The sequence below is a fragment of the Stegostoma tigrinum genome, chromosome 1 (genome assembly GCF_030684315.1).
Source record: "Stegostoma tigrinum isolate sSteTig4 chromosome 1, sSteTig4.hap1, whole genome shotgun sequence".
NCBI classification, from domain to species: Eukaryota; Metazoa; Chordata; class Chondrichthyes; order Orectolobiformes; family Stegostomatidae; genus Stegostoma; species Stegostoma tigrinum.
The window spans coordinates 92,385,959-92,400,741 of record NC_081354.1 but is presented as its reverse complement, the minus strand read 5'-3'; the positions used below and the strand labels follow the sequence as shown (position 1 = coordinate 92,400,741).

The window sequence follows — 14,783 nt, the reverse complement described above, 5'->3', positions numbered from 1 at the left end:
TTGTACATGGACTACAGATCTTGGACAGTATTTGGGCTGCTACAGCGTAGCTACCAAAGCTGTTTTAGTGATTCATATCATGAACAAAGACATGAAATCATGCATGTAAAGGAAAGCTCTGGAGATTTATTTTCAACAGTGACGTTTACAACTTCTGAACTTCGCCACTCATAATTGACACATGGCAAAATGTTGGTGTTGTAAATGCTGACAACAAAGAAAACCAACAGATTTTATTTTATATGCTTATCTCACACAATGCAAATACTAACTGAACATGAATGTACTTCAATGTAGTTGTCACTATGAAATAGATCTATGTGTAACTATGTTGCACAGTAATTCATTTTGATTCATAGAGATAGAGGAGGAGGAGAAAGAGGAGGGTTAGTGCAGTGACATCACGCAAGCTCAATTACCCGAAATGCACAATCCTAACTGGCTGATTATGTATAGTTGTATTGGCTTTGCAATGTAAATGAATTTTAAAAGAACTACACAGTTGTTACATTTATTCCCATTCATAATTTAAATAATTCAAAACTACTTCATCTAAGGTTCTACATGTTTCTCAATCTATTTTTCAACATTCAACATTACAATTTTACAGAAAATCAATTTTGAATGTGCATTCAACATTACAGAATGCATGCGCATGTTAAAAATGCATGATATTATTCTTCATTCAAACCACTGATTTCTACCTCCTAAGCTACATTTAGACATTGCTTTGGTAATTATTGCTTCTTACCTGCTTGTTGTACTTGTTATTTATCTGACAGCTGTATTCAGAGCAATGGTCTGATTCAATTGAGATGTTGTCACCTGTCCCTACGAAGGTGTTAGCAGGTGGTAGTTCTTGCACTGCCTGATGTTTCTTTCCTGCAGTAGGTGACTGGGGATGAAGCTGAACTGTTGGCAATGGGGAGCTAGATTTGTAATGCCTACCGAGGTCAGGACTCCCAGGTCCACCATTCATGGACCGATAGCGACCCATGCCAGGGCTCTCTGTAAGTTTCTCATTCACACTGTCATATCTCTGTCCATTTGGTTTTGATGCTTCCACAGTCACAATGCTGCTGTACAGAGGTTGTTTGGATTTTTTGTTCTTTTTGTCCTTCTTGGGTTTCTTAGACTTGTCATGTTGCTGGGGGGTGAAAAAGTCTTCTGGATCCTTTTTTCCTGCCTCATATCCATTCTTGGACTTTTTGGGTCTACAGTACCTCGCCAAGACCACAACCAAGATGATTAAAATCACTGTCATTACACCAGCAACAACCCCAATAACAATGCTCAGTCGTTGCTTGCTCATCTCATAATTTGGATCACCTGCAATGTCTTGCTTCAATGAAGTGCGAAGACTTCTAGCTATTTGTGCCTCCACTATTGTGGCGTTTGAAACACTCTCATTCACAAATACATGGACCATTGCAGTGGTGTACTGCGAAGGCTGTCCACTATCATTAACCTGCACTATCAACCGGTGTAGGCCGTAGTGCTTCTGGGTGAGCTTTCCCACCAAAGAGATTACACCGCTGGCTGAATCAATCTCAAAAAGTTTGAAGGGATTTCCCCCCACGATGCTGTAGTTGAGGTCAGCGTTGATGCCAGTGTCTCGATCTGTCGCTAGGACTGTAGCCACCACAGTCCGCAGGTTGCTGGAAGGGGGTAGCAGAGTGTAGGAGGCGTTTTTCGGGAAGGTGATGGTCGGCGCGTTGTCGTTTTCATCCATGACATACAGCGACACCTTGGCCGTGGACGACCTTGGGGGCTCCCCGCCGTCCACGGCTTTCACTTTGAAAGAGTAGGTGGTCTGCTGCTCCCTGTTGAAGGACACGGTGGAGTAAATGGTGCCGGTGTCGTTGTCGATCGAGAAGATGCCGCCGTCCTCCTCGACCAGGAGGCTGAGCTCGGCGTTGCTGCCCTGGTCGGCGTCCATGACGGTCACCATGCCGACCGGGCTGTGCGGAGGCAGGTTCTCCTTCACGTAGAAGGTGAAGACGTCCTGCATGAAGCGGGGCTCGTTGTCGTTGGTGTCGGTCACCTGCAGCAGCACGGTGGCACTGCCCTGCAGGCTGGGGCTGCCCTTATCCCGGGCCACCACCTTGAACTCGTAACGCTCGGTCTGCTCCCGGTCCAGCACCGCGTTCGCCACGATGTCTCCCTTCAGCGGGTCGATGGAGAACAGGCCCGCCGCGGCCCCACCTCCTCCTCCTCCTCCTCCTCCTCCCGACGACGGCTCCAGCGAGTAGGCCACCTCGGCGTTCTTGCCGTCGTCGGCGTCCGAAGCCCGCACCGAGGCCACGGGCTCGCCGGGCCGGTTGTTCTCCGCCACCGAGACCCGCACCAGCGGCTGCGGGAAGACGGGCGGGTTGTCGTTGACGTCGGTGACGCGGACGAGCAGCGAGTTGTTGCCGGACAGGCTGGGGCTGCCCGAGTCCACGGCCACGATGGCCACCGTGTACTGGCGGGCCGCCTCATAGTCGAGGGGCGCCGAGGTGTGCAGGAAATACTTGCGGGCCCGCTGTTCTCCGTCGGCCGCCTCGCCGTCCCCACCGCCGGCCGGCCTCAGCTGGAAGGGCACGTCGCCCACCACGGTGCAGGTCACCGCCCCGTTCTCGCCCTGGTCCCGGTCGGAGACCTGCACCAGCGCCACCGGGGTGTCGACCAGCACGTCCTCGGCCACCTGAGCCACGCCGTCCCGCAGCACGATGCGGCCGATCTTGCGGATGTCGACGCGGGGCGCGTTGTCGTTCTGGTCGCGGACCCGGAGCGAGACGGTGGCGCGGTCGGTGCGGGCCGGTTGCCCGCGGTCCTTGGCGGTGACCGTGAAGCGGAGCTGGCTTAGCTCCTCGCGGTCGGGCCGGTGCAGCACGCTCAGGCGGCCGGTCGACTCGTCGAGCCTCAGCAGGCGGCGCACCGCCTCGGTGGCGGCCCCGAATCCGTACTCGATCTGACCGTTGACGCCGGCGTCCAGGTCGGAGGCGCGCAGCTGCAGCACCGGGGTCCCCGGCGGGCTGTTCTCCGCCAGCTCGGCCTCGTACAGGCCTCGCTCGAAGCGGGGGCTGTTGTCGTTCACGTCCGAGATGAGGACCCGCAGCAGGGCGGACGAGGAGCGCGGGGGATCGCCGCCGTCCCTCACCCTCAGGCTCAGCTCGTACGAGTCCCGCCGCTCCCGATCCAGGGCGCCCTTGACGATCAGCTGCGGCTGCTTGTCGCCGTCCGGGGTGTCGGCCACTTGTAACTCGAAGACGCTGCTGCCGGCGCCGCGGGCCTGGGCCTCGGGGCTGGGGTTTCTCCGGGCTCCTTCCCCGGAGCTGTCCTCGGGCACCAGCAGCTCGTACCTCTCGATGCCGTTGGTGCCGAAGTCGCGGTCGGTGGCGGTCGGCAGCAGGTAGAGGGTGCCGACCGGCCGGTTCTCCTCCACCGTCAGGGTGAGCACCGGCGACGGGAAGCTCGGCGTGTTGTCGTTGATGTCCTCCACCACCACGCGGCCGTCGTACAGGTCGACCCAGCTCTGAGCTGGCCCGATCACCGACACCTCGAAGTCGATGAAGCACTCGTTCTCGTCGAAGATCATCTGGCACTGCGGCAGCTTCTCGCGGTCGGTGCGGCGCCCGGTCGTGCTCAACTCCCCGGTGATGTTGTCGATCTTGAAGTACTCGGAGCCCGACTCCAGGCTGAAAGTCACCTCGCCCGAGCCCGCCACGATGCCCAGGTCGGCGGCCACGTTGCCGATCCGCACATCGGCCGGTCCTTCCTCGGTGATCCGGTACCGGAGAGCCTGCTTGGCGCTCGCCAGCACCGCGGCGGTCCGCAAGAAAAGCAGCAGCGGGAACCAGAAAGTCATGCCTCTCTCTTCCTTTCTTTTCACCCGCACCCCCTTCTTACTCCTGTCTTTCTCTTGCCCACCCCTGCCCCTGTCCTTCCTCGGCCAAAGGGGTGCAATCTCTTCCGACTGGTGGGGTGACAACTATCCGTCTCCAAACACTCAATAAAGTAACGGGCTAGCCTTGCAGACTTGCACACATCGCTTCAGTTCCGTGACTCCCTTTTCCTTCCCCTCCAGCACTGGAACATCCTTCCGAAACGGGCTCAACTCTTGCCTTCGGTGGAGCAATCGCCGCCTTCGCAGCCACAACCCAAACGAAGGTGAAGATGAAGACGAAACAGCATTGAGTCAAATTGATCACCTGAATCCGCTAGTGCTTTCGGACGTGCTTCAGGAGTCACGTTGTTCCAAGTTTGCCCTGCATCCGCAGTTAATGTTTCTTTACCTGCATGCTGCTGCTGGTTGGACTCTGTGTGGTGTATGTGTGTGTGTGTATATGTGCGTGCTGCAACCGGACTGCCCCAACCTTGCTATTGCAGTCTTCCCCTTTCTCTTCACACTCTTCCCTAGCTTTTTACCCCCGCTCTAAATCCCCCCTTTCTTTCTCCGATCGTTCGAATTGACTCCAGGCGCAGCTCTTCCTCTGCAGAGCAGCGGAAGACAAAAGGTCTGGAAGCCGTCAGAAAGTTGAAAAGGTGGGGGCCTCGGGTGGGGGGAAAGCTCGTTAAAATGATTGCGGACGCGATCCGCTTCCTCGCCGTTCGACGAGCAGAGTCCCGCAGAATAAAGGTTGCCGTTGATGACTCTCGTGTTGAACCCGGAGAGCTGTACAAAAGGGCTGAGCTGCCAAGCTGCGACTAAATGCAGATACTCCTTTGGATTGAACGTGGAGAGGGAAATCCTAGCTGATACAACGGGAATCCGAATGAGAGCAAACTGATTTCACGATGCGGACCTTTAAAACAAACGACGTCTGCAAGTGCATTGCTTCTGGATCGGGTCCGAGCAGTTGAATAAAAAAAACCTCAATTGAAGACTGAATAGGCTGCAGTACTTTTGACAACGGCAAGTTTTCTTATTCCAGTCCCCGAAGTGTGTTTCAGTTCCCTGACGCAGTCCTTTATGTGGTGCTGAATCCTTCTCTGAAGCGAAAAAAAGTCCTTCCTTGTTATTCGATTAGTCGTGGTCTGCTGAGTAGTTCATTGCTATTCCTGCAGTTGAAGTTGGGTTTGTCTTTCTCTCCCCGTACAATTCAGCCTTCTGTATTCCGAAAGTAGCTGCAGGTTATAGCGCAAGCCAGCCTCCAAACGCCGATGTTTCTCGGAGGATAGCAATCTTTAAAGGAGTGAATGTAATAATGTTCTCTCCCTCGGGCTGAAGATCTGTAAATTCCGCTCCTTTCCCCCCTCCCCTTTATATCTGCGCGTTGTTAAGCTGGGAATTCAGGTTAACAGCATAGTTCCGATTTCTCTCTCCCACCCTCTTTTGTATGCCATCCCGCTCAGTGTGGGTGAATGTGAGAGTTTTCTGACTCATCTGAGGTAGCGTCACCTACACGAGTGAAAAGGAACTGAAGCGCGATCAGGAAATGCAGAGATTCCTCTTTCTACATCATCCATCTCTTCCCTCATTTGCTTTCTTCCACGTTCGTCGCTCTTTTTTTTCCTTGCCCGTGCCATTGCACTTATTTTACTACAACGTTATTTTTCCTCTTAAACGCGTTCCTGATATCTCATCGTCTTTTCGACATTATCTTCCTATTGTCGCTGAACTGTGCGCATTTGGCTACGTGCCTCGATACCTTCGGTTTGTCAACCTTTCTTTGCGGGTGTATTTTATTTGAAAAATGTGTGACTATTTGCATGATCGATCTTTTAAACAATTCCATCTCGTCCCGTAGCTTTGAGGGAAGGTATGGTTTTAAATCGGTCTTTTATTTCAGACGCAGCGGGGGCAGAAAAAGCTCGCGTATGTATGAAACCAAGGTTGACTGCGAGTTTGACATCGTAAAAAGCAAAGTAATTTCTTTACAAGCGCGATAAAGGGCGTGCTGTCCTTTGCGTTTCCCCGACTTGTTCTCATTTTCGAAAAATTAGAATTTTAATCTATATTTGACAAAATACGTTTCTAAAAAAAACCGTTTCACTTCTGTCTTAACTAACTGGACTGGAGCTCTCTGTATATTTATATTTGCGAAGTGCTGTATTTGCAATTTGCAACGGTGAATGCTGCATCGCCGCGGCGACTTCTTGAAGAGAGGGGGAGTGGGAGAGCGGGAGGCGCTACCAGGCGCGCTGTGAGGACATGGCATTTAGCCGGATGAAACTTGCCTGCTGTCTTCCCCCGCTTTTGCTGAACTGAGCTGGAGCAACCGCACGGACCGCAGCCAGTCTGCGGCAGCAATGAGCAGCGCCTGCGCAGGTAGGCGTGGGACAGCAGTGGTGACAGCCAGAAAGCGATGACAGAGGCAGGGGGAGAAAAAAACACACACACACAGGCTATCGAGAACAAGAAGAACTGCGGGGACAGAATATGGGAAAATAGGGAGAAAGAGAAAGCAATCGATCTGGTGACCAGCAGATTAGAAATCAGCATCTCTTACTCCTTTAATGATAATCGTCTTTTTACGATGGATTGCCTCAGCCTAGCGGGGATAGGGGGTCCGGGCTGTAGGGGAGCAGTTTTTAAAACGGGTTGATAACTGAGTGAGGCAGTCTGTCAACGTTGTTCGTGATGCTGCTAGTCGGTTCAGACTCGAAAATCGGTGTCCTCGTTTGCATTTCAAAGAAACTTTTAGTGTAATTTGCATTCTTACGCATGAAAAGTTCCAGGCAGGATGTGCAAGCGGTACCATCTTTGGATCGGACGTGTAATTAAACGAGGAATACAGAGACTTCTTTTGAGTGGTTCGTGTCTAACACAGAACGAGTACTAATATATCGGATTTTCAGCGTCTGCGGTCTTTGATGAACTGGGAGCAACAGCATTCTATATGTAATCGAGTTTAAGTTGAAGGGTCACATTTTGCAGTTAAATCAATATAGATTATGTACATCCCTGATGTGAAAAAAAATCCTGTTAGATCCTGATATATGTAAATTTTGACCGCGTTCCCATGCAGTTTGTTACAGCAAGCAGTTTTTCCGGTGTTGCGTCCTTACACACAAAGCTCATGTTACTGGCAAAATGAAATCGTTAGTATCAGTGTGCAATATTTTCCAAGTGCGCGAGTAGATACTCGTCAGAGACATTAATACATTTGTGGGTGCTTTATTGTTATGTCTCAGATTTGAACCCTTGCTTAAACACTTGCACCGATTTTAAAATCGATATCAGTAGTTAACTAGTTTTTTTTGTTTCCTAATGCGCTCTATAGAATGCAAGTGTTGGGTTCCAGCTATAACATCAATATTCCATATACCTATTTTTTATCCAATTTATGTGCCCAGAATATTAATATACATCTTTTAAATTGAAATAGCTTAAATAATTTCTGTATAAAATTATATATAAAAATTTTTAATGTTTCAGATGTCTGATGGTTTACTGAGCAAAACATTGTCATATCACATTAAACAGTGCAGACCCAGAAAGAAAGAAGACTGACGTATTAGGAATTTTTGAATATTACTTAGTATTCTCAGAATGTCTCCAAAATTGATTTACTGCTTAGGTTGAATTAGCTGGTTCCAGTAGTTGGGTCACCTCAAGTTAGTTTCCATACTGGGATAATAAGTGGTTGAAGAATTCCATATTCGCACTCATGTCCAGATTCATTATCACAAGCTTAAATGTATTTAAGAGTGTGTGAAACTAGGCCAGTACAATGAGACGCTATGATTTTGTTGAAAATCACCAACACTAATTGTCTGGACAAACACATGATCATGACCACTTGGATGATTTCTCATTTCCAAATTGTGTGGAGCCAGATTCAGAAAGAGTTGGTAACATTGGGAGAGAAATTAACAGAAAATGTTGAGATATTAACTGTGTCCAAAAAAAAGATATTATTTTGGCAAAGGAGCTATGGGAGAGTACACAATGAAATTGTTTTGCTCTCTCTAAACCAGGTAGGATTTACATACATCTAACAGAACTTGCATTCTTCATTGCAGTTCAGCACAAATATAAACTTGACAAATGACATTTCAGCCTACCCGTAATTATAAGTATCTTATCTGCAATTATAAGCAGGGTGGAGTTGACCTTTAAGAAGACTATTTATAGGAAAGGAATGTTTTAGATTAGCAATGTGTTGTGTCTTGGTTCTGTTTCTTTTCTGATGTTTTATTTGTTTGCCTTCATGAGTAATGAAAGAGTAAACAGAGAATAGGGATTATCAGTAGTTAAATTACTGAGGATTCAGAAAAGCAACAATAAGAAATAGTACTTACATAACAAAGAGAATTAATGTGCTGCAATTTAGAGTAACATTTCAAATAAATTGTTGCATCAAGTTCCAAGTACCATACATCTCCCTGTTTAATAGACAAATTTTCCTGTAACAATGGATATCATGGGTTTCTGAAACAAAAAACACAATTGTTTCATATCTACTGACGTTCTCCAGCAGTTTTTTTTTGTTTCAGATCTCCAGCACCTGCAGATCTTTGTTTTATAAGTGATAATAGGAACTGCAGATGCTGGAGAATCCGAGATAACAAAGTGTGTAGCTGGATGAACACAGCAGGCCATGCAGCTTCTCAGGAGCACAAAAGCAGACGTTTTGGGCCTAGACCCTTCATCAGCGTCAACTTTTGTGCTCCTGAGATGCTGCTTGGCCTGCTGTGTTCATCCAGCAACACACTTTGTTATCTTTGTTTTTTAATCTGGTTTTCTACTTAGCTGGTTTTCATTTGCCCACATTGAGAAGTAATTTATTGCTTATTTAGGTTGCCAGTATTATAAAGTAAAGCTTATTTGTGGGGTGCTTTCATTTATTTGATTTATTTATCAGATTTGATCCTTTGCTTACACACTTGCACCAATTTAACACTTGATATCAGTAGTTAACAACAGTGTAGTTTTCATTTCTCACTGCGCTCTGAAGAATACAAGTGCAATTTTTAAATTGCAATGGGGATAATGCCAAAAGACTTTTCATATTAAGCACATTCCTGATTTTTGCTCCCAGCTGTAGCAACAGTTCAAATTTAATGCAGGTTAGCTTCAGGGCACTATCATTTTAGCACATTTCAACACACTTGTCTGAATTTCCTAGTTTCCACACTGACTTGTCTTTTCTTCCCTTTGACTGAACTGGATGAGTTCTCTTCCTGTCCCTCCCCGTTCCACATATTGCCATCAAGGCAACTAAGGTGAGAAGGAGATGGTCATCCACCACATCTGGAGTGTCTCATTGCAAAGAAGAGCTGGAAAGCAATGCAGTGGCATTTTGTTGAAGCTTATCACCAACAGCTCCATGACCCAGGACTCTTCTTCATGGCTGTTTCCAAGAAAAACACTCCAAAATAAACAGATCACCTGCACACAAGGACCATAAACTCCTGGGGTGGGGGTGGATCTTTGGTATGCCTGGAACACTTGGATTGTCCCATGCACAGAATTGACTGACAAAGTACAGTCTGGCACATTCTAAGAACTATTGAGTACCTGCACAATTGGAAAATAAAATTTGGCATAGCCAATCAACAGCACAATGGAGAGAGGCCACTCTTTGAGGCTGTTCATCCAGAGTACATCAAGGACATGGATATGGGGTAAAACCCCTCAGGATGTATGTTCAACACAATGAAGTTCATAAATATTAATGGTAATTGTAAATGTGGGAGAAAATGTGCAGCGTTTTAAGAAATTAATTTGATTTTTACATAATGTCAATTTTGATAATGTAGTGTACTTTTACAAATGCTAGAAATAAAATATATTGTTGAAAAAGTTACATTTCATATTTCACAGTTCAGAACAACATGCTGATAACGCATTAAGTCACGCTGCACCCACTGCAAAGGTTCCATAAGAAAACAATACTGTTGAAAATCCTTCTTTCATACTCTACTGAAAATACTAAAACCCCTTGAATTGTATTTTTGTGTTGGAATGTGTATTGCAAAAATCATGTATAATTACATTTTAACTGAGGCACATGAGCTGTAACATGAACTGTATTTCACTTTTGTTAATGTCACTAAAACTTGCTGAGTGTAATTTTATTTTTTTAACAAATAAAGTGTATGTTTGGAAATAACCTATTGAATGTATGTTAATTAGATAAAAAATAATGTTTTGAACTGTTATCAATTTTAAATTCTGAGGTGAGGTTTGGGTGTCAATCGGGTTGAAACTAGTCTCTTTTTTTTGATTGGCATTGACCTTCCTGTCCTGGTAACAAACATGTGGAAAGCTTTTTTTTCTCTCAAATTAAAAATTAGGGTAATGAATTTGAGGTCAAATGGGTTATATAAAGTGGTTGAACATCCTTCAACATGCTGGTTAACTCTGGAGTTAGACTGGGTTTCTACTTAATTTTGTACTGTAAATTTAATGTTAGTGGAAGATGATTTCTACTCTCCAAAAATGCTAAACCTGAAAGCTTGTAGTGATCTACCATTCTAACCTGAAATATATCCTATTGAACTTCCTAAACAAAAAGTTAGAAAATTGGAGATAGAAGGTTAAACGGAGCATCAAGCAACACAGAAAGCATAGTGGCTCAGTAGTTAGCACTGCAGCCTCACAGCACCAGGGACCTGGGTTCAATTCCAGCTTTGGGCGACTGTGTGGAGTTTGCACATTCTCCCTGTGTCTGCGTGGGTTTCCTCCCACAGTCCAAACATGTGCAGGTTAGGTGGATTGGCCATGTTAAATCGCCCGTAGCGTTCAGGGTTGTGTGGGTTCTCAGGGGATGGGTCTGGGTGGGATGGTCCAAGAGGCGGTGTGGACTTGTTGGGCCGAAGGGCCTGTTTCCACACTGAAGGGAATCTAATCAAGAACACTGAAATAAACAGAAACCTAAATTGCTGGACAAAACTCAGCAAGTCAGACAACATCAATGAAGGAAAAAAAGAACTTAATGTTTCAAATCTAGTGACCCTACTGAAATAACACATTTCAATTCCTCTGGAAAGCCTGAAATCTCAGGCTAACAGTCAATTCAGGATACGGAAATAAGAATTTTTTTGTACATTTGTCACAAAAAGCATGCCAACTGAACACAATGTTTGTGGATTTCATATGATGTCAGAAACACCTGCTACCTTGTTGCACAAATGCAAATTCTGCTATAATCTGGATCCCTTCATTAATCATATTGAGGCAATTAAAAGACATGGGAATAATTCATTCTTTTCTTTCAAGATTTTAAGAAAATTAAATTGTTAAACAAAAATGTAAGTTTTATATTTTACAACAGCTTTTTCTTAGCTTAATACTTCTGAAAGTAATGTATGGGATCACTTTGGACTCCAAGGTCTGTTCAGAAGTAGAAAATAGCCAAATATGCAAGAAGCATGGGCATTAAGATTGTAAACTGCAAACTGTACAGTGTTAGGCACTGCGAACAACATCACAGTACCATAGGAACTAATTGCATCATAAAATATTTTCATGTGAATTCAGTCAATGAATAAAATATATAAGAAAATAACATTCTTTTAAGGGAAGCTTTCTAATGGTTAAATTTCAGCATGTAGAGAAAGTTCACTAGACTAAAATGTTAATTCTAATTTCTCTCCACAGATGCTGCCAGACGTGCTGAGCTTTACCCTCAACTTCTGCTTTTGTTTCTGATGCCCAGCATCTGCAGTTCTTTCCATTTTTAATTTCAACATCTGTTTGTTTTGATCAGATCTCATCAAAAAATATGAAACTTCACAACTCTGAAATGCTTTCTTTTTGCCATTTGTGTAATTGTAATAACTGGAATACACAGTTAGCGCTGCTGCTTCATAATGCCAGAGTAACAAAGTGTGAAGCTGAATGAACGCAGCAGGCCAAGCAGCATCTCAGGAGCACAAAAGCTGACGTTTCGGTCCAAGACCCTTCATCAGAGAGGGGGATGGGGAGAGGGTTCTGAAATAAATAGGGAGGCAGGGGGAGGTGGACAGAAGATGGAGAGAAAAGAAGATAGGTGGAGAGGAGAGTATAGGTGAGGAGGTAGGAAGGGGATAAGTCAGTCCAAGGAGGATGGACAGGTCAAGGAAGTGGGATGAGGTTAGTAGGTAGGAAATGGAGGTGCGGCTTGAGGTGGGAGGAGGGGATGAGTGAGAGGAAGAACAGGTTAGGGAGGCAGAGACAAGTTGGACTGGTTTAGGGATGCAATGGGGGGGAGGGGATGAGCTGGGCCGTTTTTGGGATGCAGTGGGGAAAGGAGAGATTTTGAAGCTTGTGAAGTCCACATTGATACCATTGGGCTGCAGGGTTCCCAAGGGGAATATGAGTTGCTGTTCCTGCAACCGTCGGGTGGCATCATTGTGGCACTGCAGGAGGCCCATGATGGACATGTCGTCTTAGGAAGGGGAGGGGGAGTTAAAATGGTTCGCGACTGTGAGGTGCAGTTGTTTATTGCGAACCGAGCAGAGGTGTTCTGCAAAGCGGTCCCCAAGCCTCCGCTTGGTTTCCCCAATGTAGAGGAAGCCACACCGGGTACAGTGGATTCAGTATATCACATTGGCAGATGTGTAGGTGAACCTCTGCTTAATGTGGAATGTCATCTTGGGGCCTGGGATGGGGGTGAGGGAGGAGGTGTGGGGGCAAGTGTAGCACTTCCTGCGGTTACAGGGGAAGGTGCTGGGTGCGGTGGTACCTATTCCTAATTCCTCCGCCTCCGCCACATCTGCTCCCACGATGAGGCATTCCACTCCCGCTCTTCCCAGATGTCCATGTTCTTCAAGGACCACAACATTTCTCCCCGCAGTGGTCGAGAACGCCGTTGACCGAGTCTCCTGCATTTCCCGCAACACATCCCTCACACCCCGCCCCCGCCACAACCGCCCAAAGAGGATCCACCTCGTTCTCACATACCACCCCAACAAACTCTGGATACAACGCATCATCCTCCAACACTTCCACTATCTATAATCCGACCCCACTTGCCCCAACACATTTTTCCATCCCCACCCTTGTCTGCCTTCCAGAGAGACCACTCTCTCTGTGACTCCCTTGTCCACTCCACACTCCCCTCCAACCCCACCACACCTGGCACCTTCCCCTGCAACCGCAGGAAATGCTACACTTGCCCCTACACCTCCCTCCTCACCCCTATCCCAGGCCCCATGATGACATTCCACATTAAACAGAGGTTCACCTGCACATCTGCCAATGTGGTATACAGCCTCCATTGTACCCCGGTGTGGCTTCCTCTACGTCGAGGAAACCAAGCGGAGGCTTGGGGACCGCTTTGCAGAACACCTCCGCTCGGTTCGCAATAAAAGACTGCACCTCCCAGCTGCAAACCATTTTAACTCCTCCTCCCATTCCTTAGACGACATGTCCATCATGGGCCTCCTGCAGTGCCACAATGATGCCACCCGAAGTGTGTAGGAACAGCAACTCATATTCTGCTTGGGAACCCTGCAGCCCAATGGTATCAATGTGGACTTCACAAGCTTCAAAATCTCCCCTACCCGCACTGCATCCCTAAGCCAGCCCAACTTGTCCCCGCCTCCCTAACCTGTTCTTCGTCTCACCTATCCCCTCCTCCCACCTCAAGCCAAACCTCCATTTCCTACCTACTAACCTCATCCCACCTCCTTGACCTGTCAGTCCTCCCTGGACTGACCTGTCCCCTCCCTACCTCCCGACCTATACTCTCCTCTCCACCTATCTTCTTTTCTCTCCATCTTCAATCCGCCTCCCCCTCTCTCCCTATTTATTTCAGAACCCTCTACCCACCCTCCTCTCTGATGAAGGGTCTAGGCCCGAAAAGTCAGCTTTTGTGCTCCTGAGATGTTGCTTGGCCTGCTGTGTTCATCCAGCTTCACACTTTGTTATCTTGGATTCTCCAGCGTCTGCAGTTCCCATTATCTCTGATCATAATGCCAGGGATCCAGGTTTGATTATAGCCTTGTATGACTGGCTGTGTGGAGTTTGCATGTCTGCATGAGTTTCCACAGGTGCTCTGGTTTCCTCCTACAGCCCAAAGATGTGCAGGTTAGGATGATTAGCCATGCTAAATTTCCCCACTGTGTCCAGCGCTGTGCAGGCTAGATGAATTCACCATAGTAAATGTGGGGTTAAAGGGATAGAATGAGGGTGTGGCTTGGATGTTAAAGAGGATTAATGCAGATATGATGGGCCAAATAGCCTTTTCCTGCCCTGTAAGAATTCTAAGATTCTATTCTCATCACTTTAATGTAATATATAATCAAATATATCACGTATATCAGACTTTAATGATTTTGTGATATGTCTTAACCAGTGCCCAACAAAATAACTGCAATATTTTGGAGTGATATAATGGCAGAAATTAGCAGGAATATATCAGTAAAATGACACACACATTTGCTGGAAGATTGGGATTTTAGTACCATAATGGATGTAGTTGAATATGAAAAAATATGAATTAACAATACAGAAGTATGATTTCCAGTATCCTTCTGAGTACTGCATCTGATAATATCTTAGCTAAATTCCAAGAGCAATACCTCAAAAGGCAAATTATTAGTTTCCAGCTTTAGAACTACTAAAGGCTTGTCCAAAAATAAAATGAATGTTTCTTTCCACAATACACAGTTACAGTTCCCTGCTTGAATGTGCATCGTTGTTAAAGAATATTGTGATTGTTGAAAAGAAACTTGTGGTCATGAGCATTTACAGTGGTTTGGGAAGGTGGAGTGAAGCATGATTCAGTATTGCCATAATTTATCATTTTTGTTACAGGTCACACCTAAGTCTAACTATTTACTGTGTACAAGCAGCATCACCAATGGGAAGAACAGGATCAGCAAGAAAAAGCATGCTTCAGTGAACCAGTTTGGCAAGATGTTGG

The 14,783-nt window shown here is 46.3% G+C and overlaps 1 protein-coding gene across 4 annotated transcripts in view; it reads right to left on the bottom strand.

Annotated features, from left to right (window-relative positions):
- pcdh7b (protocadherin 7b) overlaps positions 1-6,205 on the bottom strand; it is a 377,866-nt gene extending 371,661 nt beyond the window's left edge. For 3 of the 4 annotated variants that reach the window (XM_048547072.2, XM_048547081.2, XM_048547092.2), the window contains exon 1: positions 752-6,205. In XM_048547072.2, the coding sequence (XP_048403029.2) occupies positions 752-3,850 (3,099 nt within the window). In that variant the 5' untranslated portion in view covers positions 3,851-6,205. The remainder of the gene's footprint in view (positions 1-751) is intronic. The other variant, XM_048547062.2, reaches the window with a different exon arrangement.
- Between the last annotated feature and the right edge of the window lie 8,578 nt (positions 6,206-14,783).